This window comes from Symphalangus syndactylus, chromosome 6, assembly GCF_028878055.3.
Source record: "Symphalangus syndactylus isolate Jambi chromosome 6, NHGRI_mSymSyn1-v2.1_pri, whole genome shotgun sequence".
Lineage (NCBI taxonomy): Eukaryota > Metazoa > Chordata > Mammalia > Primates > Hylobatidae > Symphalangus > Symphalangus syndactylus.
Window position 1 is genome coordinate 106,388,660 of NC_072428.2, and position 27,321 is coordinate 106,415,980.

Sequence of the window (27,321 nt, forward strand, 5' to 3'; positions counted from 1 at the left end):
ACATGTTTCAAAGCAGAGTAGTTTTTGGTCATTCCGAAAAACTGTAGAGGAGAGTTAACTTTGCAATATCCCTTACTTGATTTTTAGGGTGTCCATTTTTTAATCTAGTCACTCTTCTGTTAGCTTTGAAACATAGACCTCTCCAAATTCATTCCAGCAGGGTCACATGACTTCTGTGTTGCATGAAGAAATGTAAAACTCATTTCTTTGGGAAATGGCAAGTTGCCTAAGGTTTTGAAGGGGAATTACAAAATATTACCTTTTATATACTGCAACAAATGGAAAATATATCCTGTGAACATTCCAATAATTGTGTTAGACTCAACCTGTGGTAATGGAATAGAAGGTTATCCCAACAGAATTGGCAGAATTTAAAGGTAAAAAGAGGCAAGACAGATTTCAGTGGCCTAACTCCACAGCTCTTTTCAGATGTCCCAGGTAAACCAGTAGTGATGTTATCATTGTTACTTTCTCATGGACTAGATGAAATTAAGCCAGAGGGTAGGATCATCTTGTGGACTACTGTTGCCCACTTTTCTCTGACAGTTAGGGAATTTAAAGGAAGCGGCACAGACTTTGACTTTTCCAGACATAGATTTGGATCCCACCTTTGATATTTACTCAGTGATTTGGCAACAGTTGCTCCTTGGTTTCAGAGATCTAATCTGCAAAACATGGATAGTACTTCTTTATTGGATTATTGTGAAATTAAGTAAAGTAGTACATGTAAATGTTTAGAACAGTGCCTGACATATAGCAAGTACCTGATCAGTGTTGATTATTAATGTTCTCTGCTCAGTTTTGTTTAGTTAGTTAGACCTTAGTACCAATAAGTAAACGTTTTGAGAACCAGAATTGCATTAAAGTTGGGTATCAGTTTTAGAACCCTGGGTTCAGTTCTTGGCCCTGGCTTTTATTAGCTGTGTGAATTTGGGAAAGCTACTTGGCCCTGTAAACCTTAGTATCCTCATCTGAAAATGGGTTTCAACTATCTACCTCACAGGGTTGTAAGGATAATCGAGATTAGTATCTTAAAGCACAAAGTATGGTGCCTACACATAGACAATAAACAAATGTATCGTAATCCTCTTCAAGAAATCCAATATACAGGGAAGAAAATCCTGCATAGATCTTCGTGCTATTTAACAGACACCTGAATATATCATCAAGAATTTTATGATGCCATGCTCTCAGTAAATTATTGCCACTTGGTGCTTTGTTGGACACAAAGAAATATCCATTTAAAGTTCGATAACTGGGGGATATATTAATTACTGGATTTAATATATCCTTTTGCTAATTTAAAAATTTAATATGTTTAATGTATCCTTTTGCTAATTTAAAAATTATTCTGATTTATATTTTTATAATGAAATTAAAATTTATAAATATTTCCAGAACTTGAGTACCTACCATGTGCCAATCGCTATGCAAAGGATTCAAAGCTGTGTTTATTAGGTTCTCAGAGAAAGCACTTGATTGAACACTGCAACGTACTGTGGTCCCGTATAGAGAATTGGTATGTTTCCCTGATTGGAATCTTCCTCAGAGTTTCTGAGGTAAATTACAGAAATGGTTACAATTCTTTGCAGCACCTCCCATTAAAAAGTGGAGTCTGTTTTCCTTCCCTTTGAATCTGGACTGCTTTCTGACTTACTTGGATCAGTAGAATGTGGTAGAAGTGGTGTGTGAATCCTAAGCTCGGACCTCAAGAGTCCTTGCTTGCTTCTACTGCTCTGTTGCTGGGATTTAAGTCTTCACAGCCTCCCACAGTGAAAGCTGTGGAAGGAGTCTTACAGAAGACTGTCCCCACTCTGAATTACCCTCATATTCCTCTGTACATCTGAAAGAATCAAGAATCAATGTACCGAAACTTCTCTAATATCATTGGTGGCTTAAGATTGAGCCCACTTTCTGCTCTAGATGAATCTAATTTTGATTTTTGTGCTTCTTGTTCCATTAAAGCGAAGGAAAATTAAAAACACGCAACTGCAATTTTATCTTAGTTGTAAATAGGTGGTATATGCATATTTTGAAAATTGTCTGATTTCCTTGAATCACTAGAGAAATTTTAAATGATGTCTGTGCACCTTCTTTAGTGGTATAGTCTAAATATAGAGCAAAAAGTATGGTAATCCAAACCACTTCTCTGATATATCAGAAGTTAAAACATGGGTCAAAAATCAGTTAAGGCTCTTTGATTTATGCAGCACAAAATATCAATAAACATAATTCTTTTTTTTTCCCAGAATAAGGAATGGTGTGAAAAGGGTATGCAACAAATAAATAAGCAAGCATGAGGACCTGGCAGTAGGGTTCTTACATCTCCCCCTTCCTTTCCTGGTTTCCAAGACCCCTCTGCTTGCTATAAGACTTTGTTTTTGTTCTAAATGCCTGTGAATGCTAATTTGGGGCAAAAGAGAAAAATGAGGAGACTGTCTTTTTGCACTCCCTTTTCTGTTTTCTTTACTGTTTCTGTTGGGCATTACTCTCTAGGTTTCCTTGGATCCTCCTGCTCCTCTGGGCAGCCTCCTTCAGTGAAGCTCTTAGCCAATGCGGTGAGCCTTTTCTTTCATTCTCCAGTCTGTGAAAACACGTCTGTACTGCCGTCCTTTTCTGCATGTGCTCCAGTTAGATAGTTAAAGAATTAGTGGCAATAAATCACTTAATTGTACAACCTACTCATCCCGTCACCCATGTATGTTAATGGGTTACACCTGAAGAAATAATACCATAGCCCTTAGGCATCGCAAGAATGATCGCAGTATTCAAGTTTGGGGATAAAGAGCCTTAATTAAGACCTCTCAAAGCAGCTGTCTGTGGGATCCACCCTTTAGAAGCAGCTGTGGAGATAGTGACATAAGACCAAATTAGGAATGTGTGCCATGATCCAGATTCTTTTATGGAACTCCTACAGATGCCTTTTGGAATCAGGTTTTTAAGGTCCCTTTTATAGCAAATAAATAGGAGGTTTTGAGGGCTGTTTATGAGCACATTCCATTGCAGTGTCCTTCAGTGGAGCCAGAGCTCAGCCAATCCTAATTAAGAAGCAATTTCAGCTGCAGTCATCACTTATTACAATAATTGTGACAGTTTTATAGCCCTACATTGTCTTTCTCAAAGTAACGGATTCAGGAGGAGGCCTTTTCTGAGTAGAGTCCACAGAAGAGGTATTCTATTGGTAAGAATTTCAAATGACTTCCTTCATACAGTAGTATAAAAATAATTTGATAGCAGTCTGTTTGAAAAATGTTTATAAGGAACCAGCTTAAACTGAGCAGATGGAATATATTTTCATCAGTTGCTTACCTAAAATAAGTACAAACCTTTTTTATTTTTAAAAAGAGGGGCCTAAATTTTGCTCCTAATAATATTGTAAGGTTACATATTAGGTTTCAAGTAGATAAGTAGTACTGTGAGGGAAGGAACTGCTAACTGTAAATACTACCTAATTTGAATCAAGTAATTTTGGCTCCTGATATCACATGGAGGTACTGAAATTTATTTTATTTTACTTAATTCCATCTCCAGGTAGATATATAATAGAATTTAAAAGTTTATATCAATCTTTTCCAATTTTTATTCTGTGTTCTTTAAGGACAGCTGTGGCATATTATAAAAATTGTGAAAATTTTCTCCCAAATATATTTGGTATCTTAATAATCTGGTTTGCAGCTGTCTTCTGTAACACAAATGTGTGTGTATGTGTGTATACACAAGTGTGTGTAACCATATATTGAGAAAGAAAATGAGACTTAGAGGCTAAAAATCATATTCTACCCTGTCTTCTGAAAGATCATTTCCTGGTTCTTACTGAGTGAACAACTAAAAAATTGAGGGGAATAAGTATTTATGAGGAAGGAACAAAGTTCTGCTTTAGATGCCCATTGGGTGAAGAGAATTTAAATATTTGAAATGGGCAAAATAAAGAGAAGTGGTAGATAAGTACCCCATATACCCCTGTTCCCCTTTATAATATATCTGTCTCATCACAAATCACTTAGTCTTTGGATTAAAAATCAAAACAGAAAAGAGGATATAGTAGGCAGCATCTAAGATGGTTCCCAATTACTCCCACCTACTAGTAGTCACACTCTTACGTATTGCCCTCCCATTGAGTGCAGGCTAGCCTGATCATTGCCAAAAAATGAAATGTGGCAGAAGCGATGGCATCACTTCCGAGATTAGGGATTACAGCTTCTATCTTGTGATTCTCTTGCTCTCTCTGGGATCACTTGCCCAGGGGAGAACCAGCTACCATGTCCTGAGGTAACCATGTGGGTAGGCCCATGTGAGAAATCTTAGAAGTGGGTATCTCCCTAGTCGATCCTTGCAGCCCAACTGACCCCGATTGCAAACTTGTAAGAGACCCTAACCTGCCCATCTACTTAAGCCACTTCCAAATTCCTGACCCACAGAAACTATGACATGATAAATGGTATTTTCAAACCCTAAGTTTTGGGGTAGTTTACAACTAATACAGAGGTGTTCCATTATGAATCCAGAAATTTAGTGATTTGAAAAATATGAAAAGAATGATATTTTGCTTCATTATATTGCCCCGAGTATTGCATAATACATATATATAATATAGCAGATAATTTTTAGTACTAGTCATGTCTACATGTTTTGAGTAAACACCTTTCAACTTTGAAATATAATTTGTTTGTATTTCTTGCTCATTCTTTTAATTTTTTTTTTCTCTTGCTGTAACATTGAAAGAGACCTATTTTGCATCAGGACCTTGGAGATTTTTGTTGACTCACACCTCATTCTTCTGAGGATCCCCTTGTGTGTGAATTTATCACCTCGGGGACTTCCATGTTAGTGTAGCTGATGTGCAGACATTCAGCATCCTCATAATAAGTCCCAGGTTTTGCCTAGGATGGAGGAATTCCTGCCTAGCAAACGATGAGCAGTCTTTAAGATCAAAATTGATTATTCTAGAGAAGTTACAGATGAGGAACATTACCCTTTAAATTTCTATTTACCTTTTTAGTTTCAGTTTGGAGGGAAAAAAAACAGTGACTTTGTAGTGAGTGCATAGGGTTTGAGTCAGAAATGCCAAGATGCAAATCTCACTTCTGCCACTTGCTAGCTGGGTAGTCTTAGGCAAGTTAATTTCTCCAAGTCTCAATCTCCTTTTTATGAAATAGGGATGATAATACTTTTCCAGTAGGTTGTTGGGGATTGAATGTGATGGTTTATATGTATTTTAGCTGGCAGGTAGTAACATTTTAACAAATGGTGGTCGAAGTGTCTTTACTAACACTTCCACCATCACAACCCTCAGTGCTCATTTTTTAAAGTATAGTTAAAAACACTTCAACATATCCTGCCAAAACTAAAATTTATTATTGTTTCCTAGAATGTAGCAGGATCTATTTCTGCTCTTCTTCAAATATGTTACCGTATGTATTGAGGTATAGGTGTTTTGAGTAATCAGCTACAACTTGATTACGTCTCAAACTCAAGTAGAGAAATTGTCTTGATGACAATACGTTTGTCATTAACTTAATACTGTTACTGCCTTAAGAAATGTAGGGATAGATTGAGTAGGAATCATCTACTTTAATTTGTTAAAGTCCCAGAAAACTTGACCTGCTACCTCCAGAATATATTTTATTACAAAATATTTAGGCAGAAAGAACACTTGTTTCCTTTTCATTCCTAACATAATAGTCTATGTGATTATTTACTGCTGTCTGTGAACAAAAAAAGATTTCTGACCATTTGGCTTACAGTGGATTTCATCATAGAGATGCATACAGGGCTTCTGGCTTTATACATCTAAGCTGAAATGGTGAGGGGATGTGGAAATGAATCCTAGTATCTGCAGTAAATAGTTTTATTCCTGTTTCCCTATGGATGAGCCATGTTGACAGCTAAAGACCCTTAATTGATTATTCTATTCTTGAGCTATAATATTTGGTGTTCAGTTAAAAATTTCATTACATTCTGTTTTTTAAAACTGATTTAGGAAATAGTGCTTCTTTATCAGGGCTTTCCATTTTATGACCTATCTTTAGGCACTATTTATTGGTTAAGAGCAGTCACAGCTCTGTCCCAGTTTCTTCATGTGGATAAAAATGTGGGTAGTAATAGTATCTCAGACTCTCATAAGATTGTTACGAGGATAAAATGAGATAATCCATGTAAAATACTTAGAACCATGCATGGCAATGTAAGTGCTCAATAAAAATCAGCTGCTGCTTTTATTATCACCACTCCTTCCAGTGTCTTTTTGTGTGTGTATAAAAGGCAGTGGAAGTTCCTTGGGATAAAGATATGTTATGATAAATATCATTTGATAATTAAAGCAATTAAATAAATAAATCTTTCTTTGTTTTTTTTTTTGAGACGGAGTCTCGCTCTGTCACCCAGGCTGGAGTGCAGTGGCACAATCTCTGCTCACTGCAAGCTCCGCCTCCCGGGTTCACACCATTCTCCTGCCTCAGCCTCTCCGAGTAGCTGGGACTACAGGCACCCGCCACCACGCCCGGCTAATTTTTTTGTATTTTTAGTAGAGACGGGGTTTCACCGTGGTCTCGATCTCATGTCCTCATGATCCGCCCGCCTCGGCCTCCCAAAATGCTGGGATTACAAGCGTGAGCCACCGCGCCCGGCCAATAAATAAAACTTTCTAGCACTACTGTAAATCTCAGACACTGTGGCAGGTACTAGGAGTTCAAATATGAACAAGAAGCTCACAATCTAATGGGGGTAAATTGATGTGCACACAATCATAGTATAGTAAGGAAGGACTTAATAACACAATTTGTGCCAAGGGGATAGTTAAAGAAAGGTATCGCAGAGTTACTGACATTAGAATTGAGTCTATGGGTCCAGTAGAGAGAACGACTTTGGCAGATGGAGAAGAAGAGGAACAGAGATTCAAGCAAAGTGAAAAGCTCCGCTTAAAACAGAGAGCCGCTGGAGGGGAGTGATGTGAGGAAGGCAGGTGGTGCCAGGCTTTAAAGGATCTTCTGTGCATGCTAAGAAAAGTGAAATTCATTGAACTTATTAAAACCATCTAGCAAGGGGAGTGTTATGATTATCTTTAGGTTTATAAAAATAATTTTGAGGCCGGGCGCGGTGGCTCATGCTTGTAATCCCAGCACTTTGGGAGGCCGAGGCGGGCAGATCATGAGGTCAGGAGATCGAGACCACTATGAAACTCCGTCTCTACTAAAAATACAAAAAATTAGCCGGGCGTGGTGGCGGGCGCCTGTAGTCCCAGCTACTCGGAGAGGCTGAGGCAGGAGAATGGCGTGAGCCTGGGAGGCGGAGCTCACAATGAGCAGAGATTGCGCCACCACACTCCAGCTTGGGCGACAGAGCGAGACTCCGTCTCAAAAAATAATAAAAAAAAAATGTTGAGAATAGCAATACAACGTCATACAAAATGATCAGTTAGGAGAGTGTGGTCTCAGGATGATATGATGTGAGTTTGAACATGAACACTCGAGTGCAGATGAGGGAGCAGACTGTGTGGTTTTTAGAAAAGAGAAAAGAGACACTAGAATTTGGAGCATAATAAGCATGGCTAGACAAGGGACAAGGAGGCCTCTGGGCCCCAGGTTGGGTGACCAAGTGGGTGGTGACAACTTTGCCTTCAGTCTTCTCATGTATTTCAGACTTGAGTAAGTGAGAGATGGGAAGTTTTTGTTTTTATTAGCAAAGAAGGAAATGTAGCAGATTTATTAGGACTAATTGTAGCTCTTAATCACACTAGTTCTTTGTATTCTTACCTAAGAAAGTTGGCAAACTAATAAAGTGTGCAACTATTTTTATATTTGTTTGGTTTTCTGTGTAACCTACACTTTTTATTTTTTATATGTATGTATGTATGTATGTATGTATGTGTTTATTTATTTATTGGAGATGGAGTCTCACTCTGTCACCCAGGCTGGAGTGCATGGCGTGATCTCAGCTCACTGCAACGTCTGCCCCCTGAGTTCAAGCGATTCTCCTGCCTCAGCCTCCTGAGTAGCTGGGATTACAGGCACCTATCACCGCACCTGGCTAATTTTTGTATTTTTTTTTAGTAGAAACGGGGTTTCACCATCTTGGCCAGGCTGGTCTTGAACTCTTGACCTCATGATCCACCCGCCTCAGCCTCCCAAAGTGCTGGGATTACAGGCATGAGCCACTGTGTCTGGCCAACCTACACTTTTTTGGTAATGCAAATCTTGTTAGAGATTTGGAAACAGGCAATGAACTAAAAATTTCAAATTTTAAATCTTGTGTCAGATCTTAATAAAAATATATTGATTGGGTGGGGGACTTCACAGATCACACTGGATTTCTAAGAGAGCCATTTGCTAAGAGGAATTATTTAGATATGTAGTTCCTTTGTCCAGAATATTTATCTGGATGAATAAAATCTAAAATGCTTCTTTAGGAGTGTAATATGAATATATATGTGTGTATATATACATGCATATGTGTGTGTATATATGATAGGTGGATAAACATGCATGCACACACACACTGAGAAAGGGGGAGTGGGAGAGAGAGATGTATATTTCATATGATCTACCTTCATTCCAATATTATTAAAGAAGTCTTAGTAACGCTTGTTTAGTAACCACATAGGATTCTTCACTCCAGAGGGAAATTTGGTTATGAAAACAGCATGAGTCAGATGATCTCACCCTGAATACTGCATAATATCTTCCAGACCCAAATTGTCTCCAAATCAACTCAGACCATGTTTGAAATACCAGATGTTCCATACTCTTTTTTTCCTTTTTTTTTAAGTATCTGACATGCAATACCTTTTTCTGGGTCAGAAGGGTCACCTGAAATGTTGCCAACCTATTCGACTGCTTAAAATTATGTATTTGGATAAATTGATTCCATTCCCATTTCTTACTCTAAAATAAGCAGGGTGATAAAAGGGTGTTTGGAGGCACAGATCATGGGAATATAAATTCAGTTTATGGAGCCTGCAGTTAAAGATACTTAAGTCCTGTTTGTCTATGATTCGTGTTTCATAGTAAAATTATATAGTCACTTAGCATTTTTTTCTTAGGACCTTGATAGATAGTCCCAAAGCCTGACTGTAATTTCTCCCAATATAGTCAATCCAAAGGACCTGTTTTCTTGGACACTGAAGAAGAAAAATTATTCTGTCATATCCTTTTATTGATGCTGGCCAGAATGTGTTACTAAAATTATATGAAGTAGACAGCTTTGAGACTTGTGCGCTTATGAAAAACATGTGTTTTTAGGCACTAAGTGTTGAGTCTTCAGGGAATACCGTATCACATTTACTGTTGAAATTATGTTAAAATAATTATGTGCAACTTCATTCACAGCTGAAGTCTTTTGTTTCCTATGCATATTTTATAAAACTTCCACCAAACTGAGTTACAAGTGATTCTGACTTCTGAGAGTCATTAATATATTAGCTTTTTCAAATAATTATTTTCTATTTAGTGATTAAACTTTGAGCAGATGACCATGCTGAATAATAACCAAACTAAGACACAGTTAATCTGACACATGATTTGCAATAAAATTAAAAGGTATCTTGGAGCCAATCTAGTTTAATTTCTTCATTATCTAGATGAAGCCTAAAGAAGAAAGATCACTTTCAAAATCCCTGAACTCGCCAGTGACACTCTGTGATCAGAACGCAGTTTTCCTGACTCTCCTCCAGGGATCTTTCTACATTTTCAAAGTTCCCCGTTAGCTCTCTAGTATCTATAACTATATATTATCATTTCCTTAAAATTTGGTAATTCTCACAACATAGATATGACATACAGGTACACCTGTCTTGGTTATATTTGTCCAAGGGTCTAGATTTCACTTACTAAACAGCTAGTTCGCCTTAGCTGAGGAGCTAACCCTCTCTGGGCTCCCCTTTCTCCCCACCATACTCTCTCGCACCCTGGGCATCATTAAATAACACCTTCCCTATTTATATCCCTCACCAAGAGTTCTCCAGCCCAGACATCTGTAGACATCTTGTGAGCAGAAACTAACCTACAAGATTTGGATGTCCAACAATAGTAATAGCCTTGGCTCCTCAGGAAAGGAGAAGAACCCTAAGGAGAAGGTGTGGTCTATGCTGAGGGTAAAGAGAAGGGATGAGAAGAATTCTGGGTCCTGGACTTCAGGGAATCCTGAATACAAAGTGAATAATGGAGAGAAATTAGAGAAGCCCTTAGAGTAGCTGGGGTTCCAAATCCTTGAACTGAAACCAAGAGGAGTTGAGGAACCTCAGTTCTTGTGACACTCTGCCCAAAATAGGCCCTAAGAAACTGTGCTTGGGGCAGTTCTGGCTGTGAAACTCCTTTTACCACAGATTAGAGTCCATATGCTTTCCTTCATCTGATAGGCGTTTGACTTATGAAGGGGAGAATAGCAGATGATTAGATGCCTCAGTTGGAGTGGGAACAGAGCAGAAGAAATTTGCCTCGCACTGGTGGAGGTATGTGTCCTACCATGCAATTTTATAATATATATTGGATTTAACAACTGCATTCTAAATTATAATTCAGTCTGAAACTAGCCACATCCTAAACAAGGAAAATGCTAGAGTGTGAATCACGTATCTTCTTTCTTGGAGAGGCATTGTTTTTGTTTCCTAACAGAGGGTTGATAAAGAAGATAAAAATATGGAAAAAGTTCTCACCCAATAATGTGGCATAAGTCAGAGATCCTCAGTGCTGGTATCAATGAGATTTAAGTTTTGTAGCTATATACTTATAGCTATAAAATAAATTTCTTACTGAAATGTTCTCAGGAAAACAAGTTTATTGCCAGTCTGAAACTCTAATTTCTCTAGCTGCTAAAAGTGATTTTGAAAACTTGGTGTCATTTTTGTTTGTGTTTGGTGTGTGTGTTTGTTTTTAATTAGGACTGCTTCCATTGGGTTATAGTAGGAGAAAGTGTATCATGTTGCCGTGACCCATTCCACTCTCTTTCACTTACTTGCTCTCTGTCTGTGATGTTTAAAAGTTCTCTCACACTTAAGTCTGTGCACGTGGGGAAAATGAAAGTGTTTGGAAAGGTAGAGGGGCACTTTTTCCAGGCAGTCACAAATCTAACTGGAAAGAGTCCATAAAGAGATTAAGCTGGCCTTCCAGACAGGGCCCAAGGGCAAAAGAACCCTGGAACAACATTTCTGGGTTTTCCAGAGTGGCCTACAGAGCCAGTTTCTCAAGTTACTGCTTGTCCCAAGGCCTGGTCTCCTGGTCCCTGTGAGGGCTTCCTGAGCTTCTGCTTAGCAGAGCTTGAGAGGTGCTCTTGCTCCTCACCCTCCCCTGTTGCCCTGTGGCTTTCCTCTTTACCAGTCTCTCCTATCTCTGAGGATGTCATCCTTTGTTAAGCCGGTAGCCTAAGACATGGCATTGAATGCTTCAAGAGGTTTAGTTTCTTCCTTGGGAAAATGAAAAGAAAAGGAAAACAAAACAAAGTACTCCGCCTGCTACAAGGCCAGCCCTGTCACCCTGAAAGTGCTTTGCAATTTTTTGGCTCTTTCCTTGCCCTCTTCTGCCACAGGCCTTGTGTATGGTGTTTCCTCTGCCCTGAATGCACTCCTCTGAGCCAAATTAGATACTGCTCAGCCTTTCCATTGTAATTCATGCACCTCTCCTTCAAGGAAGCTTCCCCAGCCTTCCTTATTTAACTTGCCTTCCTTTTTAAAGCTCTCAGAAAGTCATCTACACTTAGAGATGGTGCAAGAGTGTTTCTGGATTTGTAGTTCTTTTCCTTGGGGCAGAAATTAGCTAGTGACTCTCTTTGGAAGACAAGAGCTCCCATTTGACACTCTAGTCATATGCCCCAAAAGAACAGTAGAGCAGGAGCCAGATGCTGAGTTTTAGGTCTGGTTTGCTATTGAGTAGCTGTGCAACCAGGAGCAAATTATCCCTCCTCTCTGGATTCTATTTTCCTGATCTCTTACACGAGGGAGATGCCTAGTCCTGTCCAGAATAAGAATATGTGGGACACTTTAAAAGAGCAGCAGTTCATGAAATACCATCAGCTGTAGTAATTCTAATAAATAAAATGATAGCTATTTTAAGAATATATTGATGAAAAGAGTCAAACTCTGTAAAAGTATTTGAAGATCTTATTCTGAGCCAAATATGAGTGATCAACGGCCTATGACACAGCCTTGAGGAGACTCTGAGAACATGTGCCCAAGGTGGTCAGGCTACAACTTGGTTTTATACATATTACAGAGATGCAAGATATCTGTCAATACATGAAAGATGTACATTGCTTCAGTCTGGAAAGACAGGACAGCTGGAGGTGAGGGGCGGTCCTTCCAGGTCATGGGCAGATTCACAGATTTTCTGATTGGTGATTGGTTGAAAGCCTTATTATCTAAAGACCTGAAATCAAAAGAAGAAATGTCTGGGTTATGATAAGGGGGCTTGTAAGGACCAAGGTTTTATCATGTAGATGAAGCCTCCTGGTAGCAGGTGTCAGAGAGAATAGATTGTAAATGTTTCTTATCAGAGTCTGTTCTGTCAGTCTTAGGTCTCTGTGTTTATGCTAATGCTGGTCAGCTGTGAAGCAGCACCCACCCACCCACCCACCCCCAACTCCCCATTTCCTATCATGGCCTGAACTAGTTTTTCAGGTTCACTTTGGAATGACCTTGGCCAAGCGGTGGGGTCCATTCAGATGCTTCATGGGTTTATAATTTTATTTTTGATTTACAAAGATAAAAAGTTGGTAGGAGAAAACAACTTGCCCCTTTGCAAAGTTGACTTTGTTAGTCAGTTGCGAGCTACTCCAAAGCCTTAGTGTAAAAACTGCTGACTGATAGAGGTTCTAGTTACATTCGCTGAACTTTCAAGTTGCATTCAGAAATAGTGAATGAGATGGTATTGTTCCAGGATATTTGCAGTCTTTTATAAGCCCACTGTTGTTCAGACCAGGCAATTCCAATTTGAAGGCATGCAAGAATTTAAGTGGCCACTTAATTTAGAGGCAGAAGCATATTTCTAGATATTATCTGTCCACAAATATCAGGATTTTATACACACATGTAAGTTTGTATGTGTATATGCAAGTTCTTTGTCATGAGGTAAAATTTATTCCATGTTGTGAATTACATAAAAGAGAGTTTAAAAGCCTCTGATTTAAGCTAAGCTATGTGATTAAGCCTTAATAATGTAATCAAAATTTTCATTTGGGATTAGAGTTTATTTAGCAGGAGATGCATGAACATAGTATGAATCATATCCATACTCCAGGCACATTCAGAACTAACTCTTCTGTAATGGAAAATTAGAAAGGGCCTGAAAAAGAATACACTTTTTTGGATTTGCTTTTCATTTTACTATGGATATTGTAATGGAGAAAACATGTAACTATGCTTCTTACACAAGACCAGAAAAGTCTCCCTCTGTCTTTTGTTTAACCTACATTATTTCCATACTGTGTGAACTGTGATCATCAGTGACAAGGAAACAATTGCTTTAAAAAAAAGCTTAGTGTTGACACTAAATATACAATTTAAAGACTTTCATTTCTTTTGAAAATTGGTAATATGGACATGGCAAAGATGATAAAGCTTAGCTAATGCTGGACAGGTGTTTATTCTTTAGAGCGTATACTTTATATGGTCTAACTTAAAAGTAATGTGGGTTTTCTTAAGCAGCTGGGTGGACCACCTGGGTTTGAATATGGCCTTAATTATGGAAAAAGGATGTGGTCATTTTCTTTAGAACAAAAGGAAAGGCTTCACTTAAACTTCAGGACATGTCAGACTCATCTTTCAAGGAACCAGTTACAATGTGGTTTTGATTGCATAGTGACAAACACAACTTGGTAAAGTTACAAAAGAGGGCCATTGAAAAATATCTATTACTTGTCCAGCTTGAACTGCTACTCTAGGCACTAACCAGTAACTAATTCCTCATGGTCACTGATGTGATATTTAAAACACGGAATAATCTGATTACTGATGGTTTGCCACTGTACTGATGTAAGGCTGGCTACTCTTTTTTTTCTAATATCAGTAGTTGGGTAAAAGAGCTTAATTACAATCTTGTGTCCTCCTGCCATCTGCACCCCACTCCTTCCACTTATTAGGCCATGTCTCAGCAAGTTCTCAAAGACTATTGTTTAATATGGTAAAGAAGAAACGATGGTTTGCTGTAGCAAGGGTGATAATACAGCTCTCCACTCCTTGCCTCCCTACAACTTCAGGCAGGAGCGCACAGGCCTTGGAGTCAGAAAGACGTGAACTCAAATCTCTACCATTTATTAACACTTTGATCTTAAGCAAGTTCCATAGTCTGAGTTTCAGCAAAAACATTTCAAAAATGCCAAATAATATTGCCTACTTTGTAAGCATTTTATATAGTTCTGTAAGATTTTAATGAGATATAAGTAAAGTACTTACCTCTATTCCTCATGTCTAAGTCTATTCCTGCTGCCATAACAAAATACCTTAGACTGGGTAATTTATAAATAATAGAAATTTATTTCTCAAGTTCTGGAGGCTGGGAAGTTCAAGATCAAGGCACTGGAAGACTCAGTGTCTAGTGTGGGCTTGCTTCCTGCTTCCAAATGGCACCTTGTTGCTGCATCTTCACATGGAGGAAGGTTCAGAAGAGATGGAAGAGAGAAACTCACTCCCTCAGGGGCTAATCCCATCAATGAGGGTGGAGCCCTCATTTCTAACTGCCTAAGCATTTCATAAAGGCCCAGCTTCTTAATATTGGTATATTGGGAATTAAGTTGCAACATGAATTTTGGAGGAGCACAGATGTTAAAGCCATAGCACTGGCATTCAATAAGTGTATATTGTAGCTATAATAATAATATTTATCATAATAAAAATATTTCAGTTGTAATTCCTAAAATCTTTAATTCCTTGTTTGGTGCAAAATATGTTATTCAGGATGAGACTTGCTTTTTAAGCTATAGTTTTCTGAGTGTTGTACCTATTGTGCTACGGGGCTGTACTACGGGGCAAGTAGTGGCCAAAGACATAAATAAATTCATGACTTTTTGTTATTTGCAATATTTGTAGTTTTCTATATGGTTATATTCTGATGCTTTTCTTTTCATGATAAAAAGCAATCAGAATATAAAATGTTATGTATGTACTTGGAACTGCCATGTACATACCTGGGTATCATCATTGACTAAACATAAGATTTGTTTGAAAGTTATATCAACACAAGTAGTAAGTGGAATTAAAAGTGCAATTTATTGAATTTTTAGATTTGTAAAGAATCTAATAATAGATTCATGATGTTTTCTTTTTAACAGATGGGCTTAGGTCACGAGCAAGGATTTGGAGCCCCATGTTTAAAATGCAAAGAAAAATGTGAAGGATTCGAACTACACTTCTGGAGGTATTGTTTTGAAAACTGCAACCACATTAGTAATTTATACTTTTTGCAATACTTCCTCAGACAGTGGAGATATCTTCGAGTTCCCTAGCATGGTTGCTAAGTTGCAGACCTGTTATTGTCTTTTCTGAGAAATGAATACAACATAAAGTGTTCTGTCTTACTGTCATTAAGTTTGACTTAGTGAATTGGACCATAATAACTATATTTAGAGTTGTTGGATTTGCTTGCTGTCTTTAAGATTTCCTTGGAGCCTGAAATACGGAATATATCTTTCTGGTGGTAAATAAGTTTGTGATAATCTTCCACGACTGTTTAATTTATTTATTTATTACTTTTTTTTTGAGACGAAGTCTCATTCTGTCACCTAGACTGGAGTGCAGTGGTGTGATCTCAGCTCACTGCAACCTCCGCTTCCTGGTTCAAGCGATTCTCTTGCCTTAGCCTCCTGAATAGCTGAGATTACAGGCTTGTGCCACGACACCTGGCTAATTTTTCTTTTTTGTATTCTTCGTAGAGACAGGGTTTCGCCATGTTGGCAGGGCTGTCTCAAACTCCTCACCTCAAGTGATCAGCCCACCTCAACCTCTCAAAGTGCCGGGATTACAGGTGTGAGCCACCACGCCTGGCCCTGTTTAATAATTTAATTATTCTCTTCTTAAAAATTGGTAACTTCACGTCTCATCTCTACATTTTCAGTAAACAAATATGAATACTGAATTGAGCATGTATGTGTTAGTTATCAGGAAATGAAGTTGAATTTAGGTCTCTTTAAAATTTTCAGCTGTAAAGTTACCAGTGAAAAACAATGAAACACTTGAATTTTTTTAAGAAAAAAATTAACTGTAGTGTCTTGGTTTGAATGAAGCGTATATATACACAAGACAAATGTTAGTGGGTCAAAAATGTGAATTTTATATAGATCTTATCTTTAGGTTGTTTTGAAAGTACTACTGCATATAATATAAATCTAAAATCAGTATTTGAAACCTGTGCTTATGAATGACTGTCAAGTCCATAATGGTAATTCACAAGTCTGCTCAAGGTTAGAATTAGCAGGAAAAAAAAATACAGATAACTATACAGTTTTAGGATGTCAGCTACCTTGTTAGGATGACTCTCATTTGAGAACCACTTCTGTACTACAGATTTCCACAGGAAACCTTTTAGAATAAATACTTTCATCAGCTCTTGGAGATGTGTACAGTGTAAATTAAAGGAGAATATAAACAACATTTTAGACATTAAGCTCTTTTAAAAACTAGTTTATTGAATCAGTTTTCAGAAACAAAGATAATTGTTTAAAACAGGAAAGTCAGTAGAAACCTGCTAGAACCGATACAATTCTTCAGTTTTAGGGAGCTGAAGTTTTCCAGAAATTTTTTTTTTTACAAGACTTAAACAGCTCTCCCTTGTGCTGTCTCTTCAAGGGACGTAGAAGTGAGGCAGTATGTCTCTCATGTTTTAAAAAGGTAAAGTGACTTAACACAAAATAGTTTTCATGGATTAGAACATCTCTGCTCTTAATGTTCACATTATTTTCTATTGCGCCTATCAGTTAACTTTACAGAAGGCTGCACTGCCCTCTCCTGGGCATAGTTTTTACCTTACAATCTTATAATACATAAAATCCAAAATCCAAAATGCTCCAAAACCAAAACTTCTTGAGTGTCAACATGATGCCACAAGTGGAAAATTTCACATACCTGACCGTGTGACAGGTTGCATTCAAAATGCATTCAAACCTTTGTGTCTTGTACAAAATTATTTAAAATATATATAAAATTACCATCAGGCTATGTACATAAGCTGTATATGAAACAGAAATTAATTTTATGTTTAAACTTGTGCCCTATCCCCAAGATATCTCATTGTTTATGCAAATATTCCAAAATTTTAAAAAAAATTTGAAATCTGATACACTTCTGTTTTATTTTACTTGTGAAGCATTATGGGTAAGAGATACTTAACCTGCATTCTTTTTAGTTCTGCTATGCAATTGCCAAAAACTGCTCATGAGATTTTAAAGCTCATGCCTAAGAGATACCATCTTTCTTTTCTCTGAAGCAAGTTATAGTCATTTTTGTTAGTCTATGTTAATCATTTTAATCGATATTTTCAGATGAAAATATATCCGACAAGAGCAGATCTCCATGGCATGAAAATAACCTTTTTTTTACATTTCAATTTATCACACAGACTCATTTAATCAACTGGGTGTAGTCTGAAAATCTAAGAGCCATAATAGTCTAGGGCTTTGCATATGGCCTGTCATTCAGCTGGGGTTGATAACAGTCCACCCCATTGGTATTTCTTAGCAGTTCTGACATCTTCTTGGCATGGGTCCAGTCACATTTCTCTCAGAATTCTTGATAATTCCCTGACTTTTTCACCATAGCTAAAAGAGCTGAAGCAGGTGCCTTTGACCTCCATATGTAGCCTCTTTCACTACAGTCTTTGAAGTAAAATATTCTAGATTAGTTGTCCTGAGTGTAACAAAGATTCCAGGTCTAGTCTAGGGCCACAGAACTTATGTGGGTGAGGTAGACATGGGATCCCATGAACCTGCCCACTTAGCCTCCTCCACCAGCTTCATGGTGATCCTTGACTTAGGACCCTGAGGGCTCCATCGGGCACATTTCAAAAATCAGAGTTAAATTATTCTCTACCTCTTTATTAGTCTGGCCTCTCACACAATCACAAGAATGGTCTTTTGAACATGGATACTATTACATACTTCAGATGACTTAAGAACCCTCAGTAGTTTCCCACTGGACTTCTTTTAGGCAAATTTCTTGGCCTTTGACGTTAAACCCTAACATCTGGCCTCTGCTTGCTTTTCCAGCCTCTTCCACTTCCCTTCCAAGCATCCTATGATCCAAGTGCTTGATACATACCATTCCCTGAAATTTTGTGCCTTATTGCATGGTGTTCTCTGCCTGGAAAACCCTACCTCCCACCACTAGGAAACAAAAAGTCTCAGCTCAAGAAATACCTCTGAGAAGTCTTCCCTGCCCATGTATGTCTTCAGGCTGCCGTAACAAAATATCACGGACCTGGTAGTTTAAACAGAAATGTACTTTCTTCCAGTTCTAGAGGCTGGAAAGTTCGAGATCAGGTGCCAACATGGTTGAGTTCTGGTGAGGTCTCTCTTCCTGGCTTACAGACGGCTGCCTTCTCACCATGTGCTCACATGGCCTTTCCTTGGGTGTGTGTGTGTGTGTGTGTGTGTGTGTGTCTGGAGAGAAAGAGATCTCTCTCCCTTTTCTTATAAGGTCACCTATTCCAATGGATTATGACCTTCACCTTGTGACATCTTTTAACTTTACTTCCTAAAAGCCCCTGCTCCAAATACAGTTACATTAGGGATTTGAGCTTCAGCATATGACTTTGAGGAAACACAGTTCAGCCCACAGCACCCCCTTCCCCTGCTTCCACATACCCCCAAGTTGTTAGGAATCATTTTCCTTTTTATCACCTTGTATACTTACAGAAAGCCAGGAGATAAATACCCAGACCTCATTCTTCATCACTCTTATTTTCTGCTGGCACCTCCCATTGTCCCATTGCCAATGACAAGGGAGCCCACAGGTGTAGTCCTTAAGGGTCAGCCTTCTGGGAAATAGCACAGAGTACTGAGGCTTGGAGAATGAATCTGGAGAGGTGAATGGAAGATGCCGGATTAAGGTGTATCACCATAGTTGCAGGAGACTAAAAATTGATTATTAGGAATTTAGAGTGGAACTTGTAATTTAACTAGTCGAACCTCATTTTACAGGTCAAAGAACTAAAACCAAAGGAAGTTAAAATGACTTGTTTGAGCCCATGAGTTATTAATAATATAATTTGTGAATGATTTCTATGTATCACACACCAGTAAGCACTTGCAATAATTTTCTACTGCTGCATAACAAATTACTACAAACTTTGCAAGTTAAAGCAACAACTATTAATTAACTCAACATCCATCATTATTATTATAATTTTTTTTTTGAGGCGGAGTCTCGCTCTGTCACCCAGGCTGGAGTGCAGTGGCGTGATCTTGGCTCACTGCAAGCTCCGCCTCCTGGGTTCACGCCATTGTCCTGCCTCAGCCTCCAGAGTAGCTGGGACTACAGGTGCCCGCCACCATGCCTGGCTAATTTTTTTCTATTTTTTTTTTAGTAGAGACAGGGTTTCACCGTGTTAGCCAGGATGGTCTTGATCTTCTGACCTCGTGATCCGCCCACCTCGGCCTCCCAAAGTGCTGGGATTACAGGCGTGAGCCACCGCGCCTGGCCTATTATTATGATTTTTGAGACGGGATTTCACCCTTGTTGCCCAGGCTGGAGTGCAATGGTGCGATCTCAGCTCACTGCAACCTCTGCCTGCTAGGTTCAAGTGATTCTCCTGCCTGCCTCCCAAGTATCTGGGATTACAGGCGCCCGCCACCACGCCCAGCTAATTTTTTGTATTTTTAGTAGAGACGGGATTTCACCATGTTGGCCAGGCTGGTCTCAAACCCCTGACCTCAGCTGATCCACCTGCCTCAGCCTCCCAAAGTGCTGGGATTACAGACATGAGCCACCGTGCCCAACCAACATCCATTATTTATTTTTCAGGTTAGAAGTCTGGGGTAGGGGAGCTGGCTTAGCTGTCTATGCTTAGCATCCCAAAAAGTTGAAATGAAGGTGTTGGCCAGGCTAAGTTCTCACCTTTAAGTGCGAGGGAAGAATCTGCTTTCAAGCTCATTCTTGTTGGTAGAATTCATTTTCTGTGGTTGGAGAACCAAGGTCCCTGTTTCCTTGTTGGCTGTCAGCTGGGGGCTGGCTACTCTCAGCTTCTAGAAGCCAGTCACATTCATTGAGGTACAATGCCTTCCATTTTCAAAGCCAGCAACACTGCTTAGAATCCTTCCTGCACCTCACATGCCTCCAACTTCCTCTTGTGCTGTGAGCCAGAGAAAATTCATTGCTTTTTAAGGGCTCACATGATTAGAGTAGGCACGCCTGGAAAATCTCCCATTTGCCATATAAAAGTAACATAATCATGAAAGTAACACCAGGGGACAGAAGTCATAGGGGCCATGTTAACATTCTGCTTACCACGTCACTTTATGTACCTGATTGTACCTAATCCTCCTAATATTTATTTTATTATGTATGAGAAATCAAAGACTTAGGAAAGTTAAATAACTTACCAAAGTTATGGCTTATAGATGGCAGAGCTGAATTTGAACTCAGAGTTTGCCAAAACCTTTCTCCATGGCAGAGTAGATATTAGAATGCACATTTTTTACTCTCAGGGCCAGTGAACTTTGAACTGCACCAGGCTGTCGCCTCTGAAGTGTGATTGTTGTGATACAGACATCCTTGCGGACAAAGGTGTACTTTTACTGTGAGCTCTCTCCTTTTTCAGTGTGCCCATGATTGCAATAGTAGAGGAAAATAAAAGGTTCAGGAAGCCTAATAACAACCCAATAAGAAACACTATCTGCTGGTCATGCTTTCAAGTAATATATAAAGAGTGTTTATTGAAATGTATGACACAGACCCAAGGTTTCCAGTTTATAGCCAGTTATTTCACATTGAAGGTATAGTTAATATAATTGCAACCATGTCATTTATCATATTAAGTAACAGAATTATTGTTTTGCCTTACCTTTGTTAAAGTCTCCTAATAAAACAGTTGCATTTTATTAAAAATGCATTACTTGATTATAACATACATCTGTTCAGAATTTCTGATTGATTTAGAGCTGAGTGAAAACTAAAAATTCCCTACCATAAATGGATTAATACTTGTGTTGAATTCTGTCACAGAGGCCCACACTTAAATCCATATATGTATATCCCTGTTACAAAAGGGCAGCTTCCAACCCTTTTAAATTATGGTTTGTAGCAATGCCATGGCCATGCTTTTAAATCACCGTGAATGCTGGCAGCATGTCAAAGCACTCTACTTTCTACTGCTTGCCTTGGAAAAATAGTAAGTTTTACAAATAGTGATACAAAAAAAATTTCTTTTGGGAGAGTAAAGGATAGTTTCTTGATTGCTTTCAGCTTGAAAATGTAAATATGTTTATTTGTCTGAAGCAATACTTTTGGTAGTTTTGTTCTTGCATTCGTTCCCCCAGGCTCGCTCTTTCTCTCTCTCTCTCTCTCTCCTTCCCTCCCCCTCGCTCCTCCCTTTCCTCCACCAGTTAGATTTAACTCTAGAACTCTTAAGTTGTAATGTAAAGTTTTGAGTGTACAATTTTGATTTGTCATACATATTAATGTTTGCATATATATGTGTTAATGGTACTAAACTCTTTTTGTACAAACAACTTTTTAATACAAATAACCCTCCTCCATTGCCACACCTTAGAGCTTCCCAATCTGCCAGTCCACCTTTGCATCTTTTTAAAAGAATCATGAAAAAGACTTTTAATTCTGAATCCCGTTCCCTTTTTTTTCCCCATAGAACTTTTCTTAACATCCTATGGAGAATCTGGAGAGAGAACTGCTCAATAGGACAGTTCAGAAAATTTAGAGATTTGAAAACTGTGTTAAATATGGCAACTGATTTATGTACTCTCTTAAAACTATCAACTCAGTATAGCACAAATAAACAAGCTGTTTAAATCTATATATATCATCAAAAGTTACTTATGGATCATCTGATGAAAGATAATCCACACACCGTGCAAACAGCCCCTTGCACCATGGGTATTGTGCTCACCCATACCTGTTTGTGTTTTTGTTTTAGGTTTGTATAAAACCACGTTTTTAAAGTTCTTCATTTTCTTTAGGGTAGAATCTGGGTTAGTTTAGGCTGAAATTTGAGATGTGATAAACATCCCACTTATTCTCAGGCCACTCTTGGATAATAAGATCACAGTGGCATCCTTTTCTTCTCCAATTCCACAACAAGGTTTTTCTCTTAATAAATGTATTGGATTGCTTCCAAATGACTTTGAAAGTTTTTATAGGTATTTCTAAAAATAAAATTTTTTAGTTTAAATGTGGGAGATTCAAATATAAAACACTGTAGATTAGAACTCTAAGAAAAACATTTTTAAAACCTAAAACTAGGTAAGTGGTAATAACACAGATTTCCACAATAGATAGCTCCTGGCACCTGGTGCTGATTTTATAGTATGTTTTCTTGCAGAGTGGTTTGTAGCTGGCTCTTCTTGTAGAAATGGAGCTCCAGTGTAAGGCTTCTGGAAGGGATGTGGTCATCCCAGCTGTTTTAGTGATGACAGCTCTAGTTGAAGAGCCATCCCACCCTTCTTGGGTCACATTCCTACCAAGGACTCTGTCACCACAATTCACCACATCGGAGGATGCAGATGAGGCTTTTAATATAGTCATGATTTTTAAAATTATAATGAATCAATCATAGGTTTTCTCTACTTAGGAAACTGAAAATTATATGGCATAGTATGACTTCTTAGGTATTTCTTTTTTCTCACCACTAGCGTTATTGGTGTGTTGTTTTAACCTGATTTTACTTACTTATAAATAAAGGTATGTTGGGTAGAAAAGCAGAGGCTTTTGGTAGAAAAGCAGAGGCATTGGTAGAAAAGCAGAGGCTTCCTGAGATTGTGAATTCTCCTAATTGTCAAGACAAATAATAATTTAAAAAAATACAGAGCTGGTTCTTCTATAATTAGTAAATTTAACTCTTCATATTTAACACTTTCACAGTAAATACAACTTTTGTAACCAAGCCACAGCTCACCATAGTTTATTCATGCTTCAGAAACCATCAGGCTTTATTTCACTTGTATCTTTTATTTTTTATCTTTCAGATTCTAAAATCTGACCCTTCTTATTTTGTGGTATTCATGTTGTACTGGTGTAGAACTTAGACTGTAAAAATTTTCAAAGTCCAGTATTTATTATACGGCCTCGATCCTTTAAGATACCACTTTGCTAATTATTGGGATGCATGCTGTAGCTCACAGCCATATAAGGATCTACTTAGCTATATTAAGAACTAAATTCCCACTCCACCTTCCCCCCCCCCCAGGAAGGTATAATTTTAAACTTGATCCAAAAACAGTGTGATAGTTTTATAAATAATTACATTGTTTTTGTTAACCAAAGAGTAAAAGTAAAGAACATGCTGTAGTAGGATAACTTGCTTTCCACTAGATGGGAGTACGGGATAACCAGATGTTAGAAAGATTCTTTTATAGCTGAACTAGCATATGCAAATTCTTCAAAAAATTCTTACCAAATAAAGATTTCTGACTAGTGTGCACAAGGAGAGCAATTTGCCTCTTCACCACCTATCTCTGTCTGTCTCTCTCTCTCTCTGTCTGTCTCTCGGAATATACAAGTCAAATCTAATATTTTCAGTTTGCATACTGAAAAGTATTTTAAGAAAATTCAGAATAGAACAAACTAAAATCTATAATTAATAATGTATTATTTGGCAATGAGATACATTGGGTTTTTAGTTATTTTTTCTGTTTCTGATGTAGATAAATTCCATGATTTATATTAAGTTTAGAAAACTTAGTAAATTCTTCTTAATGCTAATTAATACATGCATTTCTCTGTGGTCATAGCATCTGTGAATAGCAACAGTTTAGTTTTTTTCTTTCTGATGAATTCTTGTAACATTTCTTTTCACACTGCTCTGATTAGTACCTTCAGAACAATGTGATTAGAATTGGTTATAGCAAAGTTGCTTTCTTGCTTCACATCTTAAAACTAATGCAGTAAGTATGATCTATGCTGAGTGTCTGGGTTTGTTCCCCCCATGCCTCACCCTCCAGGAACTCTTTCTAGAATAGTTTCTATTTCCCTTTACTAGTTTCTGCTATTCTCTTTATTTTCCTTCCTTTTACTTCAGGCTTATTATGCCTTTTTTCCTAACTTCCTGAGCTGAACACTTAGTACTTTATTTTTTCCTTTTTTCTAATTTGAGTGTTTTAAACTATAAATTTTTTATTTAGTTATCTAGTTATCTCAACATGCATTCTTAACCTAATTGTATCTAATGTTAATCTATGTTTATATAGACTAAACAATGTAAGTATCTTTAGAATGTGTTTTACAACACTCAGATCGCCACTCTTAATTTTATGCTGTCGTTGCCTTGTATATTGGTTCCAGCTTAAATTTTCAACACCACTTCCTACTCCTCTGTTTTTCTCTGTCACCTTTTCCAGCTTTTTTTTCCTCTACTAGACTCTTTCTTGAGTCCTTACTTTTTCCCTCTACATTTTTGCCAAGAGGCACAGGTGATCTCTTTAACTCATATTCATTATATATTGTTCCCTGACCAAATTTATATTTCCTACCAGGCTACAGTTTTTAACATGAGAGTTATATATCCTACACTCTGTAATATCTTTACCTTGTCTCACAGGCATATCAAATTTATCAGTGGTTTCATTTCGGAGACTTCCATCAACCTTCCCCACTCCATACTGCAAAACTGTTCATCTTTTGAATGTACTATCTTAATAAATTATATTCCTTCTACTAATTTACTCATCCCAGAAACTTGGTTTTATTTTTCGAGAGACTGAGTGTATTAGTCTGCTCTCAGTGCTGCTAATAAAGACATACATAAGACTGGGTAATTTATAAAGGAAAGAGGTTTAATTGACTCACAGTTCAGCATGGCTAGGAAGTCCTCAGGAAACTTAAAATCATGGCAAAAGAGGAAGCAAACACATCCTTCTTCACATGGTGGCAGCAAGAAGTGCCTAGCAAAAGGGAGAAAAGCCCCTTACAAAACCATTAGATCTCATGAGAACTCACTCACCATCACCAGAACAGCATGAGGGTAACAGCCCCCATGATTAAGTTACCTCCCACCATGTCCCTCCCACAACACGTGGGGATTATGGGAAATACAATTGAAGATGAGATTTGGGTGGGGACACAGCCAACCCATATCATTCTGCCCCGGCCCCTCCCAAATCTCATGTCCTCACATTTCAAAACACAATCATGCCCTTCCAACAGTCCCCCAAAGTCTTAACTCATTCCAGCATTAACTCAAAAGTCCAAGTCCAAAGTCTCATCTGAGACAAGGCAAGTCCCTTCTGCCTGTGAGCCAGTAAAATTGAAAGCAAGTTAGTTACTTCCTAGATACAATGAGGGTACAGGCATTGGGTAAATACAGCCATTCCAAATGGGAGAAATTGGCCAAAAGAAAGGGGCTGTAGGCCCTATGGGAGATCAAAATCCAATAGGGCAGTCATTAAACCTTAAAATTCCAAAATGTCCTTTGACTTCATGTCTCACATCCAGAGTGTGCTAATGCAAAAAAGGTGGGCTCCCATGGCCTTGGGCAGCTCTGCCCCTGTGGCTTTGCAGGGTACAGTCTCACTCCCAGCTGCTTTCATTGTCTGGCACTGAGTGCCTGTGGCTGTCCTTGGATCTACCATTCTGAGATCTGGAGGATGGTGGCCCTCTTCTCACAGCTCCACTAGGCAGTGCCCTTGTGGGGACTCTGTGTGGGGGCTCCAACCCCACATTTCCCTTCCACACTACCCTAGCAGTGGTTCTCCATGAGGGCTCTGTCCCTGCAATAAACTTCTGCTTGGACATTCAGGCATTTGCATACATCCCCTGAAATCTAGGCAGAGGTTCCCAAACATCAATTGTTGTCTTCTGCGTACCTGCAGGACCAACACCATATGGAAGCTGCCAAGGCTTGGGGCTTGCACCCTCTGAAGCAATGGCCCAAGCTATACCTTGTCCCCTTTTAGCCACCTCTGGAGCTGAAGAAGCTGGGATGCAGGGTGGCATGTCCCAAGGCTGCACAGAGCAAGGGATCCCTGGGCCTGGTCCACGACAGCATTTTTCCCTCCTAGGCCTCCAGACCTGTGATGGGAGGGGCTGCTGTGAAGCTCTCTGACATGCCCTGGAGACATTTTCTCCACTGTCTTGGTGATTAACATCTGGGCACCTTGTTACTTATACAAATTTCTGCAGCGGGCTTGAATCCCTCCCCAGAAAGTAGCTTTTTCTTTTGTATTGCATTGTCAGGCTGCAAAGTTTTCAAACTTTTATCCTCTGTCACCTCTTGAATGCTTTGCTGCTTAAAAATTTCTTCCACCAGATAACCTAAATCACCTCTCTCAAGTTCAAAGTTTTGCCCCTGCCTACAGATTCTAGGGCAGCGGCAAAATGCCACCAGTGTCTTTGAATAGCCAGAGTGGCCTTTACACCAGTTCCCAACAAGTTCCTCATCTCTATCTGAGACCACCTCAGCCTGGACTTCATTGTCCATATCACTATCAGCATTTTGGTAGAACTCATTCAACATGTCTCTAGGAAGTTCCAAACTTTCCCACGTCTTCCTGTCTCCTGAGCCCTCCAAGTCTCTAGGAATTTCCAAACTTTCTCACATCAACCTGTCTTCTTAGCCCTCCAGACTGTTCTAACCTCTACCTATTACCCAGTTCCAAAATCGCTTCCACATTTTCAGGTATCCTTATGGCAGCACCGCACTCTTTAAAGTACCAATTTACTATATTTATTAGTCTATTCTCATGCTGCTAATAAAGACATACCTGAGACTGAGTAATTTATAAAGGAAAGAGATTTAATTGACTCACAGTTCAGCATGGCTGAGGAGGCCTCAGGAAGCTTACAAACATGGTGGAACGGGAAGCAAACATGTTCTTTACATTGTGGAAGCAAACATGTTCTTTACATTGTGGCAGCAAGGAGAATTGCCGAGCAAAAGGGGAAAAAGTCCCTTATAAAACCATCAGCTCTCAAGAGAACTCACTCACTATCATGAGAATAGCATGAGGGTAACAGCCCTCATGATTCAATTACCTCCTACCACATCTCTCCCACGACACATGGGGATTATGGGAACTACGATTCAAGATGAGATTTGGGTGGAGTCACAGCCAAACCATATCACTGAGCCTTGCCTTTACCGTCACTATGTCCAAATAAACCACAAAGTTTAGTCAGCTTTTTGTTCAAGGAGACCTCAAATTTCCTCCTTTCTTTTCTTCTCCACTGTTGAATACTCT

General features: G+C 38.7%; 1 protein-coding gene across 1 annotated transcript in view; it reads left to right on the forward strand.

Moving 5' to 3' along the window:
- Positions 1-27,321, forward strand: part of TES (testin LIM domain protein) — a 49,382-nt gene that overhangs the window by 9,474 nt on the left and 12,587 nt on the right. Inside the window, exon 2 of the mRNA XM_055283756.2 lies at positions 15,253-15,338. Within this exon, the coding sequence (XP_055139731.1) occupies positions 15,253-15,338 (86 nt within the window). The remainder of the gene's footprint in view (positions 1-15,252; positions 15,339-27,321) is intronic.